General features: G+C 44.2%; 1 protein-coding gene across 8 annotated transcripts in view; it reads right to left on the bottom strand.

The window, feature by feature from the left end:
- Positions 1 to 679: 679 nt before the first annotated feature.
- The window catches only part of Dys (Dystrophin), a 178,441-nt gene continuing 163,740 nt past the window's right edge, over positions 680 to 15,380 (bottom strand). For 4 of the 8 annotated variants that reach the window (XM_041774464.2, XM_041774463.2, XM_041774468.2 and 1 more), the window contains 9 exons: positions 5,338 to 5,597; positions 5,076 to 5,276; positions 4,874 to 5,007; positions 4,453 to 4,811; positions 4,014 to 4,397; positions 3,827 to 3,947; positions 3,331 to 3,761; positions 2,974 to 3,274; positions 680 to 1,535 (listed from right to left, as the gene is read on the bottom strand). In XM_041774464.2, coding sequence (XP_041630398.1) covers positions 1,390 to 1,535; positions 2,974 to 3,274; positions 3,331 to 3,761; positions 3,827 to 3,947; positions 4,014 to 4,397; positions 4,453 to 4,811; positions 4,874 to 5,007; positions 5,076 to 5,276; positions 5,338 to 5,597 — 2,337 coding nt within the window. In that variant the 3' untranslated portion in view covers positions 680 to 1,389. Of the gene's footprint in view, positions 1,536 to 1,630; positions 1,661 to 2,029; positions 2,372 to 2,973; positions 3,275 to 3,330; positions 3,762 to 3,826; positions 3,948 to 4,013; positions 4,398 to 4,452; positions 4,812 to 4,873; positions 5,008 to 5,075; positions 5,277 to 5,337; positions 5,598 to 9,249; positions 10,372 to 15,380 lie in introns of all 8 variants that reach the window. The other 4 variants (XM_041774457.2, XM_041774456.2, XM_041774467.2 and 1 more) reach the window with 2 other exon arrangements.

The following is a 15,380-nucleotide window of genomic DNA, read 5'->3' as shown; positions in this document are numbered from 1 at the left end:
TAAGTCATTTTTTGTTTGCTAAGTGCCTGGAAATTCTAGTGACCTAGTTAAGATAAAAGAAAAGATAGTTTAGAATCCGAAATTATAAAAGTTCCTAAATCTCTTTCCATATTGTCATCATTTTCGTAATTAATTTGTTTATAAATTTAGTTAACTAAGGGTGGAAGTATCAAGATAAGTAAACTCAAAAATGATTATAAAGATATATAGAGCTAATATCTGATATTTATATATGTGTATATATATATGGGCTGTGTATATATTTATTTATCTGGGGCATATCTAGGTTAAAACGTTACACTCTCTTTGCTATATCTTTGCTTTTATTGATGTATTGTACGATATTGGGTAGACATCTAAATTTATCGATTCGATTAGTTCTTTGTGGTATTTGTAGGTAAGTTTAAAGCAGTTTTCGATATCATTTGATTCGTAAGAATATCTGAGTTATCCATTTGTGTAATTTGACTAGTTGCGTTGGAATGTTGTGTGGATTATCTAATGATTTCGTGGTTCTGGTAGTATTCGATATTAGATAGTTTCGATTCGATAAAGTAGATAGAAAAGGTGGTCCATTTAGTGATCGTATTCGTCAGCATATGATTAGGTTCACGGAGATCGCGATATCTACAAAAATAAAAACCAAAGTGCTAGTAACAAATAATAGTAAACGAGACGGTGACTTTCAATAATGGTTCTTTAATTAAAAACATTGCAGCACACTTTCAGTTAGCACAGATATTAATATTAAATAATATTAAGAAATAATACACAAGAACTCGGAATAAATAAGGATACAAATAAAAACTGATTGCATGTCTCGACATTTACATTGAAGTCGCTTATTGTATAAGCTTCCAAATGATATGGGGTCTATTCAAAAAACTTCTGCGCCTTGCCTCGTGTTTTGTATCTTTGAAGTTTACCTTCTTCGTTTTGTCAGTTTTTTGAATAAGTGCGAGTTATAACAGTTTATGATAATGCTTAGATTATGATATAGGTGTTTTCATTATTATATCGTGGGTATATATGTGTGGGCGTTACAGCTTATCTAATCATTAATCATTTCTGCATTTCTTCCAGCATTCAATATGTCTCACTTAACCGTACTTCGATAGGTGTATATAATATATATAGATTTGTATCTTTCATAACTACTAAAAAGTTTCCTCAGCTTTCGGCAAGCTCTTCACAAAACTCTCCTCCCTCGTATGCATACTATATGTATAAATATATGTATATGTACCACAATAGTTGTATGGATTTTACATTATCTGTATGTTAGGTTTGGGTATGTTTCTTGTTGTTTAGAATTTGATGCAGGCCCGCCAATTTGCAGCTATTTTTTTTGGGGTTTCATACTGTTTTCTTCCTGCAGGTGAGAGCCTGCTACTTATGCAGTTCCACGCAGGTCTTCTCCGTGGTCGTGGTTGTCGTTGTGTTCGTGGTGTTGCTGCTCGACGACTCGTCCAGGTCGTCGTTGGTGCTCTCCATTTCCTGCTCGGTTATGATGGTCACCAGGCCGCTAACGTTCTCTACAGAAAATTGAAGAAAATACTGATTATAAATCTATTTTAAAAACTTTTCCGATTTGAGTAAAGTCAAGTGACAACACAAATGTTTGCATTACCGCTTTAATCCAACACTTTCTAGGCAAGATCTGCGGGGCGGGGCGGAGGAATAAGAGGCAGAGCAAGAGAAATAATTGAGATTAGTATTTCGAAGATAGAATATACAACCAAGGCACAACATTGACGCAAGCAACACAAGGGAATAGAACTAAAAACCAACTGAATAAAACTTATAAATTACTCAAACTTCGTTCAATATTAAATGATATAACAAAATTATATACACACAAGTTTACGATCTTCACAACCTCTACAATAAATTTTCAAGAGTTTGTGCAAAACAGAACAGAAAATGCGGCGCCCAAAAGTAGGCACCACAAATGAAATACAAGCTTGACAGTGGCGGCCACAAAATTGAGCCCGCCACAAGTGACAGTGACTGCTCGCAATTTCCGCACCGTTCAAGTGCTGTTGCTGCTGCTGGAGCTGCTGCTGGTGCTGCATCAGGCTAGAGTGCGGCGGTGGGGGCGGGCGCCCGTCATCCCCCAAGTAGCCGCCCGCTGTCTGCATGCCGCCGGACATGTCGATGGCTCCATTGCCTGTCAGCAGGCTCCTCTGCTGCGGATGTTGCTGCGGATGCTGCAGTGGCTGCTGCGGATGGTGCTGCTGTTGCTGCTGCTGCTGCTGTTGATGCAGGGCGTTGAGGGCGCCGCTGAGCTGGTGCTGATGATGCTTGGTCGCCAGACTGGCCAGCTGCTGTTGCTGCAGCTCGCCGCCCATCCCCGGCAGCATAATTCCCTCTGCGAGTTTGTGTGTGTGTTTGTGGTTTCAGAATCGATGGGGTTGCATATCGATGCGGGGGTAAGCATTAAGAGGAACGGAGTTTTGGGGGGAAAACGACAGAACAGACAAGAACAGCACGCAATTAGAGGTTAGTTGGCAAGAGGGCCGTCTTTGCCAGTCGGTTGGGAGCCCGTCACCCTCTCTTCCTGTTGTGCCAAACATTGGGCAAAGTACCTAATCTGACAGTGCTCTTACTGCTAGACACCTGAAGAACAGTTGAACTAGTCTTGGGATCTTCTGGTTTTAGTTTTGATTTCCGTTAATTAACTTTTTTGAGGCTCTCAATGCGTAAAGTAAAGCCATATCTGGTTAAAAATAATTCAAACTTCTCTAAAATTAAGCAATGTTGCATTTTTATGAGCTTGGTTAATACAGCCCAACTTCATGATAATCTGTTTTACAACGATATGTTGAGAGTTATGTTTGAAGAGTCTCTCTATCTCTCACTTCTCTACATTAACTTTGCTTTGGCCTAGCGGAACCACTTTGCACTTCCTATTAGCCATATCAGGCTGAACCCCCAAATATCGTGTCTCCCACTTGTTAACCCCACACTTACTTGAGTTATGCTCGTAATGGCCATTCTGCTGGTTCATCTTGGCCGGCGAGTCCGTGTTCAACTGCGAGGCGGTCACCGAGCGGGTCTGCAGGGTGTTGGGCTTGGAGTTCAGGGCAGAGCCGGGGGCGCTGGGCAGGCCGCTGCTGGTAGCGCTACTGCCGCCGCCGTTGGGCTCGTCCAGCAGCTGGCGGAGTCGCTGCAGCTGGGCCTCCAGCTGCCGATTGTGGTCCTCCAATATCTGCATGCGCGCCTCGAGTCGTCCTTTGTGCTGGCGCAGGAGCTTAGCTTCCGCCATCATGTCCTGAAACCGCAAGGTTAATAAAAATAAACTTATTTGAAAATTCAATGAAAACCCACCTGTCCCTGCTCGCCCTGGCCAGAGAGACCCGTCATGCTGGAGCCGGAGTGCGTCATGCCGTTGGAGTCGTCGGGCGTGACGCTCTGCTGCTTGGTGCACAGCTGCTGGTACTCTGCCTGCAGGTTGGCGTTCTCCTCCTCCAGATCGCGGATTATCGCCTCCAGTTCCTCGCGCTGCTCCGCGTCCATGGCGGCCATCACTTGGACGGGCGACTTGGGCGCACTGCCGTTGCTGGTGCCGGGCAGGGCCTGGCAATACTGAGCGATCAGCTGGTGCTCGTCGTCGCTGTCCGGCGTGGAGTTGGAGCCCGTGCCGCCGTACTCCACCTGAGCCAGACGCGAGGCGTACATCTCGAGGCGCGAGTGCATGTCGTTCTGCAGCTGGTGGGTCGTGTGCTGCGGGCTGGGTGCCGGACTCTCCAAGGCATCACCTGGTTTATATTTTTATATATTCATATTTAATATTTTATTTAAGAATTTTCTATTGAAAACTCACCTTCTAGGACACTTTGCACGGGAAGGTAGCCGACACGTGGGTGCTTCTTAAAGTATTTGCGACTCTTGAATTTGTTTTTCAGGGCGCGCGTAAAGTCACGAACGTCCTCGGTGGATGTGGTCTGCGTTTTAAAATGAAATAACTAAGTAATTTAAAGTTATAACCAAAAGGGGCCATAGACACTCACAGTGGTGCAGTACTCGTGCATGGGATGCGTGAGCTTGTGGTTCTTGGCGTTGCGGCCGAAGAAGAAACACTTTTGGCACATGTCGAAGTTGAAGCACTTGAGGCATCTGTAGCGGAAGCCCACGATGGGGTACTCCTTGCAGATGTTGCACTTGGCCTGATGCTTGGCCGCCTCCGCCGCTGCCAGGCGGTGGAGCACCGGCAGCCACACCAAGCTCTGAGGCTCGTGCTGCAGCCAGCCCAGGAAGTGCTGCAGCTCGATGGAGATCTCCTGGTTGCCGTCGATGGCCTCCTGGGAGATGCCGGCCTGCTCAAGGCAGGATCGCACCGAGGGCTCGATGTTGGAGCCCCCAAAGGCGGCCACTTCGCCGAGTTGGCGGGGAACCTACGAAAGAAAAAGTGTTAACCTAAACTTAAATAATCAAAGAAATCTTCATTACCTGAATGCAATCATGTAGCAGCAGTCCAAGGCGTCTCTGATCCGCTCGGCGTTCGGTGTCCGCCACCAGGCGGAAGAGGTAGCGGTACTTCTCCTCTAGGTGACCCTTGCAGAGCAGGACCAGTCCCACCTTGAAGCTCAGCACACGGATCTGGCCGGTGCGCTGCGAGTCGTAGACGTTAAGGATCCAGTTGATGGCCAGGTCCAGCATCAGCGTCAAATCAATTTTATCGATTGTCACGTAGAGCGAATGCAGCACGGTGGTCATATCGGGAATGTCGATCAGCTTGTCGTTCTGGGCACGCAGGCCGTGTCGGTCGAAGGATTCGCAAGCGGTGGCCATGGTGATCCTGTCGAGAGCTGTCGAAGAAGGAGGGGAATAAATAACTTGGAAGCGTATAAACTAGCTTTTGGTAACTCACCCAATCGCTTTTGAACGGAGCGCAGTTTCATGGCCGTCCTATAGGCGGAGAAACGAATCTCATTGAGATCCGCCAGGCCCTTCATCAGCTCTATCATCTCCGGATGGTCCCAGTGTGTGGTCTCGCGTTCGTGGCTGCAAGAGAAGCAATTAAATCAAGTTATAATTATACTCTTTTTAATCTCTATTCAAAGAACACTCACTCGATGTAGTAAGGCACATTGGCGGCGGTTGTGGCCCTTTCCCAGGGCGGCTTCACGCTCTGGCCGAGATTGGGCAGCGGTCCGATGGTGCCGCTATTCGACGTGGTGCGTCCGTCGTCGCCATTCTCGTGCGTTTGCTGGGCTCCGGCATGGCACAGGACCTTCTGGCGCTCGTCCATCGCGATTTGCAGTAGTTTCATGCTGTGGAAATGAATTTTGTTATTTTAAATATATTACTTAAAAATAAATAAGCAGAACTCACCGAGTGTTCAAATCCTCTAGCTTGGAGAGGCAGGGCGTGGGAACCAGCACCTGGTTGGCGGTGAAGAAGGACTGCTGCTCGTTGCAGTCATCCAGGAGGGCACTGGCCGTGGTCATCTTGTCTCGCAGTCTCTGCAGCTGCTGCATCTGCTCGTTGGCCTCGCCCACGGAGAAGGGTGGCTGCCAGGAAGCCTTTGTCTGATCGGCGGAGGCAACGCGGGAGCTCAGATCCTCCAGGATCTTCTGGAATTGACGCATTTTCTGCAAACAAACGGATAAACAAAAGGCAGAGTTAGTTTCATGGAAATACAAGATGTGACAGCATTGCGTAATTAGCCATATTGTGAAATCTTTACACCGATTTTGCCCCCTGAATGGGACTTAATTTTCCCCAGACAATGACGGAATATGAATACAGGAGGGAGTGAATACGCCCTTAATATGACCGCCCACAAAACTACAGCTTTTGTTGTCTACTTGCAGGAGTCTTTTCCTTTTTTTTATAATTATGTTTATGAGCTGAGTTGGGCTCATGTTGCCTACCAGCTCAACCAAGTGGGGTTTTTTAACAGGCAAAATAGGAAGTAAAACCAACAAAGTTTATATACTTAATAGTTTATATTGGGAACTTTTCTGTAAAGGTAATTTTATGTTACTACACGTTTAAAGACATATATTTTACTTAAAATAAATCATCATAAATAATATTCATATATCTTAAAGACATCAAATGCCTCCTTATTTAGCTCTCAACTCAACCCCAAAAGCGATCTAAAACATAATTATTTTTTTGGCAAGTATGTGTGAATCTGTGATAGCTGCTCCGTTTTCGTATCTTTCGGCCCCTCCCTGTTTTTAGAACGTGTCCACAGTCGCTTCTTCATTAGCAGTTAAAAGCAGCCAGCTTGAACTTTAACGTTTATGTGCTTTATATGCACTGAGATCCCTGAAACGCCACATCGACCCACTGGGTAACACCCCTAACTGCTCCTTTCCGCTGCGCCAATTTGGCTCTTTGTAACTCCAAACTGTGAAAAAGGCAGCACTCGATCTAGGAGCAACAGGAGGAAAAGGAGCAACATCTGCGCACGTTTCATTTGGCCCATTTTCACCCGGCGCCCAGCACACACACTTCCCTTGAGAAAATTTTCGCTTTTCAATTTTTACCTTGGCGTTTCCCATTCTCTATTCGCCATTCTGCATTTTCCATTTCCATAAACCGGCAACAAAAACTTTCATTGCCTGGCGCTTTGCATGCAACAAGCAAAATGCATTTACCTTGGCAAAGCAAAAGTTTCTGCCAGGAGCCAGGACTAGGGAGCTGAGAGGACCAAGTACTGGATTCCACCCACTTCCCCCTTCTCCGTTTACTTTATTATTTCATTTAGTGTTCCCTGGCTCTCCCCCGGCTGCCCCATCGGATCCTCTTCTTTTTGGCTCCTGTGTAGTTTTTAATTTAGTTTTCTTCGAGTTTGTGTTTTTGATTTGGAACTTTTGCCTTAGCTTTTGCAGCCTTTAACTCTTTGTGGCTCCCGGGGCGACTTTAACCCCATAATGCACTTGTATTGCCAGTTGCCCTCATGTATGACCATGTGTATTGTTTGTGGCATTTCCCAAGGGCCGTCCAGGAATGGAAATTTGAGCATTGTCTTGAAGAGCTCACTAATGAAAAAGCCATTTAAGAAATTGTGTTGTGTTAGGGATTCAGTTCATGGTTGATGTGGGTGTGTAGGGTTTGCATTCCTAGAAGAACACTTCAGGCACAGGTAAGTATATATTGTTTTGTTTCTTATTTAGACATCTCAATTCAAATATACTTTAAAGTTTTCATTTAATACTTTTACAGTTTTTTCTGTGTTATCTGTAAAGTAGTTGTTCTGATTCCCCCAACTCTGGTTGCAATTATTTTGAACTTTCGCAATCTTTTCCCTGCTAATTAAGCACACAAATTATTTCCTGCAACTCCAGTGGAAAACCTTTGTGCGAGTCCCCTTTGAGTATTGCCTCCTATTTCTTTTTTAATTAGCGAAGCGGCGAATGCGGCCAACAAAGGCGCCCAAAGGCTGCGGCCAACTTGTCGCTGGCAATCAATAATTTGTTGTTTACAATAAATATGCAACCCCCGGCCCCTCGCTTATCCCTCACTTGTGTCGCTGCAATGACGGCACCTCCATTAATTAGTGGCAAAAAGCCAGTAAAGTGAGCGCCGCAACAAAGGAACAAGATGAAGGCTGTCTGCCATCGAAGTCGTTATGGAAAGGCATCGGGGGGATGCACTGATAACAGGGCATTGCACTTTTAAAGCTGCCCGCCCTCCTGGGTTCCGGAGTTGAGCTCCGTGTTTAATCAGCGAACGAGGAGGAGGAAGGGTCTGCTCCACGTGCATTGTGCGACTCTGGCAAAGGAATCCCTGCAAAGCCAACAAGGAGCGGGCCTTGGCAATAGTTGTAGGCGTTTGTCCATGGCGTGTGCTCGAAAAGCGCAACTCTGTGTAATGTAATACCAGCTTGACTCCATAACAGTTGCTAGGCTCTGCTACACCGGGGTCTTCCGAGCAGTGAGCTTAGTTAAGTTAAATAAAGAAAACTCTGCCGCCATACTTTCTATGGCATCAACAAAGAGTGCACAGGGAGAAATCTTTGTTGAATTTTTATAGGTAATATAACAAGCCCTCAACAGGAGAGGTTCATAAATTTGTATCATTTTTTACAGCCTAAGAAGTCCCATGTTTTTATAATGAATACTAGAAGTAAGGAATAATTTCTTTTGAATTTGTTTTAGAAATATATTTTTCTATATGCTTTTTTTCTCCATATATTGAGCTCCATGTTACCCCTTGGAATGGGAAGTCATGTGTCACAATGTCGGATATTTCTACCTTTAACTGACATTTTGTGGGAAAAATGGCGATTTAAACAGGAGTTGAGTCAATCAATATATCAAAATTGTTGCTCACTCCTTTTTCCTTTTTATTCCTCTCTCTCTCTCTCGTTCTCTCTCTCTTATTCATTGAAGCTTGAAACGGAAATCCTTGCTTGCATTAATTAATTGAAATTGCAAGTGAGAACGAAAAAAGTTTTACTCAAACGAACAAATGGGGAATCGGGGTAAAAAAGGAGCGAATAACGCAGAGAAAGGAAAACTCGGTTAGCAGCTTGGTCATTTCTTTTTTAATAAGGACACATTTACTTAAATAAATCACGACCAACAAGGAAACTGAATCCTTTATGACTGAGGGTGGGAATTAATCAAGATTTCAAAGGAAATGATGGAAGAGAGAGAGCTGGATATACACAGAGGAGAGAAAAGAAGCTGTTTAATTAAAATGGGAAATTAAAATGTATATATTATAATCAGACAATACGAGGGTAGGCTGATAAAAAGTCGGCCTTACAAAGAAAATACGTATTTTTTTAATTTTTCTTTTTTATATTTCAACATAATCTCCTTTTAGACGTATGCACTTGGACCACCGATCCTCCAGTTTCCCAATACCTTCTATAAAATAGGATTTGTCCAGGTCCTTAAAATAGGGGTTTGTTTCACAGACTAACAGTTCATTTTACTGAAATTTCTTATCCCCAAGCCATTTTTTTTAATTTTGGAAATAAATAATAGTCACAGGGTGCTAAATCTTGAGAATAGGGTGGATGGGATAGAATTTCGTAGTGCAATTCACACAATGCTATAGCTAATTTAAAGGGGTCAGGAGTGTTTAAAAAGCCCATTCGAAGGACATAAATTGTAGTTTATGGGATAGTTAAAATTATAAATAATTTTTTTTTGGGCTATAGAATTTTTTGGAAAGTAGAAAGAAATTTGTTTTAATGTATAAGTAATAATTTATGTAGCTAGTGATCACTTGTAAACAATGACTAATATTCAGACCACGCCTGTTAGCCGATGCACAAACCTCGTTCTCGTCGCGTAATATTCCCACAACCTGGAGGAACATGCGCTCGGCCTCGTTCTGCGGATCATAGTTGGAGTAGGTGTCGTCCACCAGTGTAATGTCGCCCAGGCGACAGTGAAGCTGCTCCTCGGAGGACGATGAGTACAGCGACATCATGTTGCGTCGCCGCTCATCGGCAACGTGTTGCACGCTGGCAGCCACTGTGGCCGGTGGACTCTCCTGCGGTGCCTCCAGTGGTGGCTCCGCCTCATCGCATCCACTGCTGCTCAGTTGGGAATAGCTGAGGCTCAGCTCATCCATCTCCCCACCTTCATCATCGTCGTCCAAGTCCTCGTCCTCCTCCTCTTCCCCGTCATCCTGCTCCATGTCGTGCTCCAGTTCGGTGCCGCCGGTGCCGCTGTCGCCGCTCTGCGAGCTGGCCTTGGCCTTGGCCACGCCCACACTGCCTGTTGCCGCCCCGACGTTCACCACCACCAAGTTGTTCAGGTTGCTCAGGTGGCTCAGGTGGTGGCTGAAGTGGTGCGATTCATTGCTGCTGCTGCTGCTCCGACTGCGACGCTTCATCGAGCGAAAGGGGGCGAGGAGGCGACGCCGAGTGCTGCAGGTGGGCGTGGCATAGGGGGGTAGCATCTCCGCTGTCTGCGGATGGATCTTGGGTGCCCCCGAATAACGCTCCAGCGACCTTGACTTACCCCCATTGCCTCTGGTATGGGAATTTTCAATAATCTCGCCAGCCTCATCGCTGGAACTGTTGCCAATAGGCGGCGATGCTGCAACATGGCTGTTGCTTGAGAACAGTCGCATCCTGGAGGAGTTCTTCTGGTGGAGATCTTAGTTATGACTCCAAGCAGCTACTCCTGCTGGTATTTAAATCGCTAAAGCTCCTCCTAGCTGCTCCTTCAAGTGCTGATGAGATGTCGCTGTCGCTCCTGTTGCTGCTGATATTCCTTCAGCCGTTGCCGTTGCTCGTTTCTGATGCTGCTTAATTAATCTTGCTCTATGCAGATTTCAGGTTTTCGCCTCTCCCGCTGCTGCTGCTTCTCCCGGAGAAAATCTTAGGCACTTGGCTGCATCGTTTTAGGGCACATTCTTGCGTAATGAACGTTGTTTTTATGCGCTTATCTATTTATATAAACCGGTTCGACAGGATTCAGCGTTTATTATTCCGTTTTCTCTCCCTTTTCTCCTTTCTGGCCGAATATGACAAAGGCGTCCCATGATGTACACACAAATACTACACGTACGATTTGTGTGTAATTCCCACTACAAATATGCAAGGCCGAGTCAATAAGCCACTCAATTACGCCGAAATTTCCCAGCTCACGCCCCCCTTGCGTGCCCCCCTTGGTCGCCCAACTTTTGACTAGCGTTAATTATCCAGACATCGCGAGTTGTTTGCCAAGCAAAAAGGTTGACTGCATTCTGTTTGTCTTGAGCCCCCATCTACTCCATCCCGCCCTTCTCGAGTCTGCTCCACCATGGATGTGTGTAAATTATGTTGGGCAATATTTACCCGCCGATAAGGCAACTCCAATGTTTCAGTTAAGATATATATTGTCATGGGATGGGACGTGGTTCTGTTCTGGGTTCTGGGTTCCCGTCTGTGTTTTGTTCTGCTCATTTGGACCCATGACATTGCCGAGGTGCGATAAGTGGAATGGTGAAATGTGAGGGACGACGGAAGAGCAAAGGTGTTTGGGAAGAGCCAATAAAAAGTGGGATAGGTTAGTGGAACGATCGTTTATTGCAGAACAAACTGAGGGAACCACTTGTACAAGTTACAGGTGAGGAAATATGAGGGAACGAGGGTAAGTCTTGGGTTCTTTTGTGCAGCTAAGTAAATGTAAATGGGTCAGTTTAAGAAGCCTCAAATAAGATTTTACACATTCAACTTGCTATGCTCTAAGCCTGACTTTTTCTTAATTATTTATTACTTTCTTCAAATTTTAATAAATAATTTTTGAAGAGTTACAAAATAAGGTTAAGGCCCCGACTCGCTTTCCCCACAAAACCTGCCACCCTTGAGACTATAGAGGAAAGTTCTGCTTTCCTTAGAATATTAAGTACAGGTCTTGACTCCGCAGAATAGTAAGTCTCAAGTGAATGCGGCTAGTGGCTAGGCAATGACCCCGCTTAAACCCCAAAAGGAAAAACAACAGGAAAAGTGTGCAAAGAACAAGCTTCAAAAATAGATGACATTCAAGAATGAAAGAAGTGACCGAACGAAAAGCGGAAAAACAACGAGAACTACTGGAAAAAAAAAACCAGAAAGAAGAGGCCATAAGAAGTGCGAGGCAGACGAAAGCTCATTAAAAATTCTAAGCTGTAAAGCAAAACAAAGTTTTAAATAAACTCGAGGGGCTAGGGGCAGGGCGGAGACAAGTAAACTAACAAGCCATTGACAAAGACTTCACCGCCCTGATGAGTGAGTGCGGCTTGAAGGGGGAAGTCCCCTCTTCGCGGGTAGAATTGGTCAGTGAAAGAGGAGGGGCAGCGGAATGCCAGCGAGTAATGCCGGTAATGACATTGTAACGGTATTTATTACAACATTACGACGAATGACAAGTGTCTAATTAGTTAAAGCCACATTCCACTCCCTCTTTGGCTCTGCATAAATTTTGTTTTTGTTTTTCTGGAAATTCACTTTGGAGCTGCATTGCCACGGCAACCGAAGTCTAATTGGAAATGTAGCCGCATGCAACATGGAAAATGCACAAAATGTTGGTGGCACGAGCGCTTATAAGACTGGAATGAAAAATGTAGAATATTTATTGCATTATTTTTTTGCCATTAACATGGTTAAATGCATTACGAAATATGCCGAAAGAGCGGGAGCTGCATTCCAATTTGATTGATGTACTTTGCGGGCTGCGTGAGGGAAATCCGAATGAATTTCATTATAATTTTCACTTTTTTCCTGCGCAGAGCTAACAGTCAACGTTGCCCTGCATACAAAATAGCCCGCCCTTACATATACAATATGCATATAGGAATATGAATTGATATTGATAGAATGTGTGGCTCTGAATGTATGTATGTGTTATTGCCATTGGAAATGCAAATATTTTGCAAGTCGACTGCAAAAAGGATGCACAGAAATACATTTTGCCAATAATTGAAATGCAACAGATTGAAGTCGATTCCCCAGGCACTAAAACGAAAGGAAAACAGCGCAGTAATCTCACAGATTCAGAGCCACAGCGACTCTACTCGGTGCTGCTTAATTATTCACCCCGCACAAATAAAAGCAATTTGAATGTTATCAGCTCGGCAAATCAAAAGTGTTTGTATTTTCACTTTCAGCTTGTGTTTTTGGCGAAACTAATCCACAATGCTCGGCACATGTGGGGAAGCCAAACAGTTTACTGGCTTCACTACTGGGACGATAATAAATCACCAAAGTGGGAAGCCACAGGGAGTCGAGATACGTAAAGAGCACCGAAAAAATAATCCGTTTACCTGCCTTTGAGATTCGGCTTTTGTTTATCAACAACCAAACTAATTAAGTTGCCCAGCAGAGCTCTTATGAACCTTTGTGTATCCGAAAGATACAAAGAAATAGAAAGCCCTGCGGTCACACTCTCGTATTATTCCGCGCTGTGTGAGCTTGGGAAATGTACTTAAAAATATGTATGACCTATGTGGATTTATTACTTAGTTTCGGTTCTTAAAACCCACTGATTTATATACACATACATTATTTATTTAATATAGACTACAGAAAGTCTTTCAAAGACATATTTCTTATATCTCAAGCTGCCTTTCTCTCTGTGTAGAAAATTCCAAAAATCCAGAAAGATCTCCAGAATGGGAGTGCTGAGTCATGGATCGCAATGGAATATCGCTGTGAAAATGGCCCAACATAAATCAAAAGCGTCACGAATCGTAGATCCACCCCGCACCCACGACTGTATCTGAGGACCCAACCACGTGCTTACGATAATTGCAATTTGATTGAACCCAAAGCTTGGCTCGAACTCAAAGGCCCGGTGTGTCCAGAATTTGTGAGCAGGGGCCGGTGGGAGAGTCATTCAACTCTGAAAACAACAAATAACAAATAAGAATCCGAATCATGCAAAGCCGCGTCTCTGCCGGATTACACAAAAGCCCAACCGGAAATTTCAGATGGAAAACGAGCAGAAAAAAGAGGCAAAAAAGAGAGACTCACCAAAAAGTAGGAAAAAAAAAGCAAAAGTGCATTATGCGACCCTCGGTTCTGGGGCTTTTGTTTAGAGCTGGTCTCGCTCTGTTTGGTTTATGCATTTTCACTGGGAGAGAGATAGGGATAGAGATAGAGAGAGGGCGAATTTCCCTCCCGCACATTTCCCTGTCTGAGTTCTGAGTGGCCGACCATGAATAATTTTCCAGTTGTGACTTCTTTTGTTTTCCGATTGTCAAATCCATACAAATAATGAACAAAAGGGGAAAATGTTGGGCCGTAAAGCTTGTTAATGTCTTTAATGGGATATGCAAGCCGAAATATCAGTGATATCTGTATGAGATAAGGCTAGAAAACATAATTCAACATTTATTTAAATGTTTTATAGTTAAATCTCAAGACCATTTCCATTTCCACAAGCCACCATTCCAGCAATGCTTGCCGCTTAGAATTCCATCGAAATCAAATTCCTTTCACTTGCTTAACCCAAATCAAATCCAATCAATAAAGAACACAGATTTCAATATAATTTTTTTTTTCTTCCACACATTTTCCCCCCACCAATCTCAAACGCTGGGGAATAATACAAAAAGGATGGAAAAACGCTAGAAAAAGCAGCGGAAATTTCATGCGTCATGCGGCAAAATTGAAACCGCAAAAGTCACTCCCGGCCACGCCCCCGATGCCAGTGCATTTGCAAGGCTCAACGAGAATATTTCTATATGTACATATGTACAAGAGGCTGCCTGAAATTGGCGTTGAAAAATGATATCAAATTTGTATTTGCGCCTGGCACACAAACTTGTCGCGCGGCAAATAAACTGAAAGCGACTGACAAAGCCAAGCCAGCAGTGCATTGCATTTGGGCCAAGTTACCCAGTTTCAGTTGCAGCTAGAAAAAAAAAAGAAATAAAGGCGGCCAAAGACTTTTTGATGGCCAGACTGGGGGACTTGCCCGTGGCCAGCAATAAAAGTCAAGAGTGCCAGGCGACATGAAGCAATTTATCACAGGCAAATGATCAAAACAAGGCACAAGGATCGGGCGAGAGTCCTGCCCGAGGGGGTGGTGGTGGGGGCGTGGCAGCCAAGGCTCTGGCTTAAAACGAATTTTCATATCAATTTCCCTCGCCTTGGCCCCCATTCGGTAGGTGGGTGGGTGGTTTCGGTGGAGGAGAAACGCTTTGGATTCAATTGTTGAGTTTTCCGCACACAGAACGAACGAACGTGGCCGCAGGCGAAAATAACGTGGAAAATTTACAAGATGTTTTCGTTGCGATAAATAAAGTTGCAAATGTGAACTGCATCAGCTGGGTCTCTTGGCCAGGAGCCTTGGCTCCTTACCCTTACCCCTACCGCTCTTGCTCCGTCCTATTCATCTATGGCAATTTGCCTCAAATTGCCAGCTCTACGCAGTCGTACAAATTGAAGGTCTGCATTTGTAGCTCAGGACAGTGCAGCCTCGATAAAGCATACTAAGACCAATCAGAGTTTTGATATATACTGGTTAATTTTGATATTTTGTTTGTTTATTATATATTTTAATATGTGAAAGCACCTTAGAGTAGAACAAAGTCAAAATCTCAAACGATTTTTCTGTAGAAAATACTGCTCACGTTGCACTTAAATTCTCAATTCCGAATTCCGAGACACAAGCAGGTGGTATAGAAAGGATACTGATGAGGCTTCTTTGTAAAATAGCCTTGTCTCTAACAAGATTTTTAAATAAAACAAAAGTGTTTGATCTTCTTCCTATCTTATCTTTGACATACTTTAATATTTAGTCCATCATCTGCATACTTCACTGTACTTGCTATTGCGCCTGGTGGTTAAACTGGTTCAAACTGAGCCTGTCAGGAAAGCTTTAAGACATGTTTATTGGCCAGATACAAATGTTTCTTTTTGGCTTTTCGAGTGGGAGGAGTTTTTCGCCTTTTCGAGAGGATGTGCGTGCAATTGTATGTGTGTGTGTGTG

The sequence above is a fragment of the Drosophila kikkawai genome, chromosome 3R (assembly GCF_030179895.1).
Source record: "Drosophila kikkawai strain 14028-0561.14 chromosome 3R, DkikHiC1v2, whole genome shotgun sequence".
NCBI lineage: Eukaryota > Metazoa > Arthropoda > Insecta > Diptera > Drosophilidae > Drosophila > Drosophila kikkawai.
Note: the sequence above shows the minus strand (reverse complement) of the source record. Positions and strands in the feature narration are given on the sequence as shown.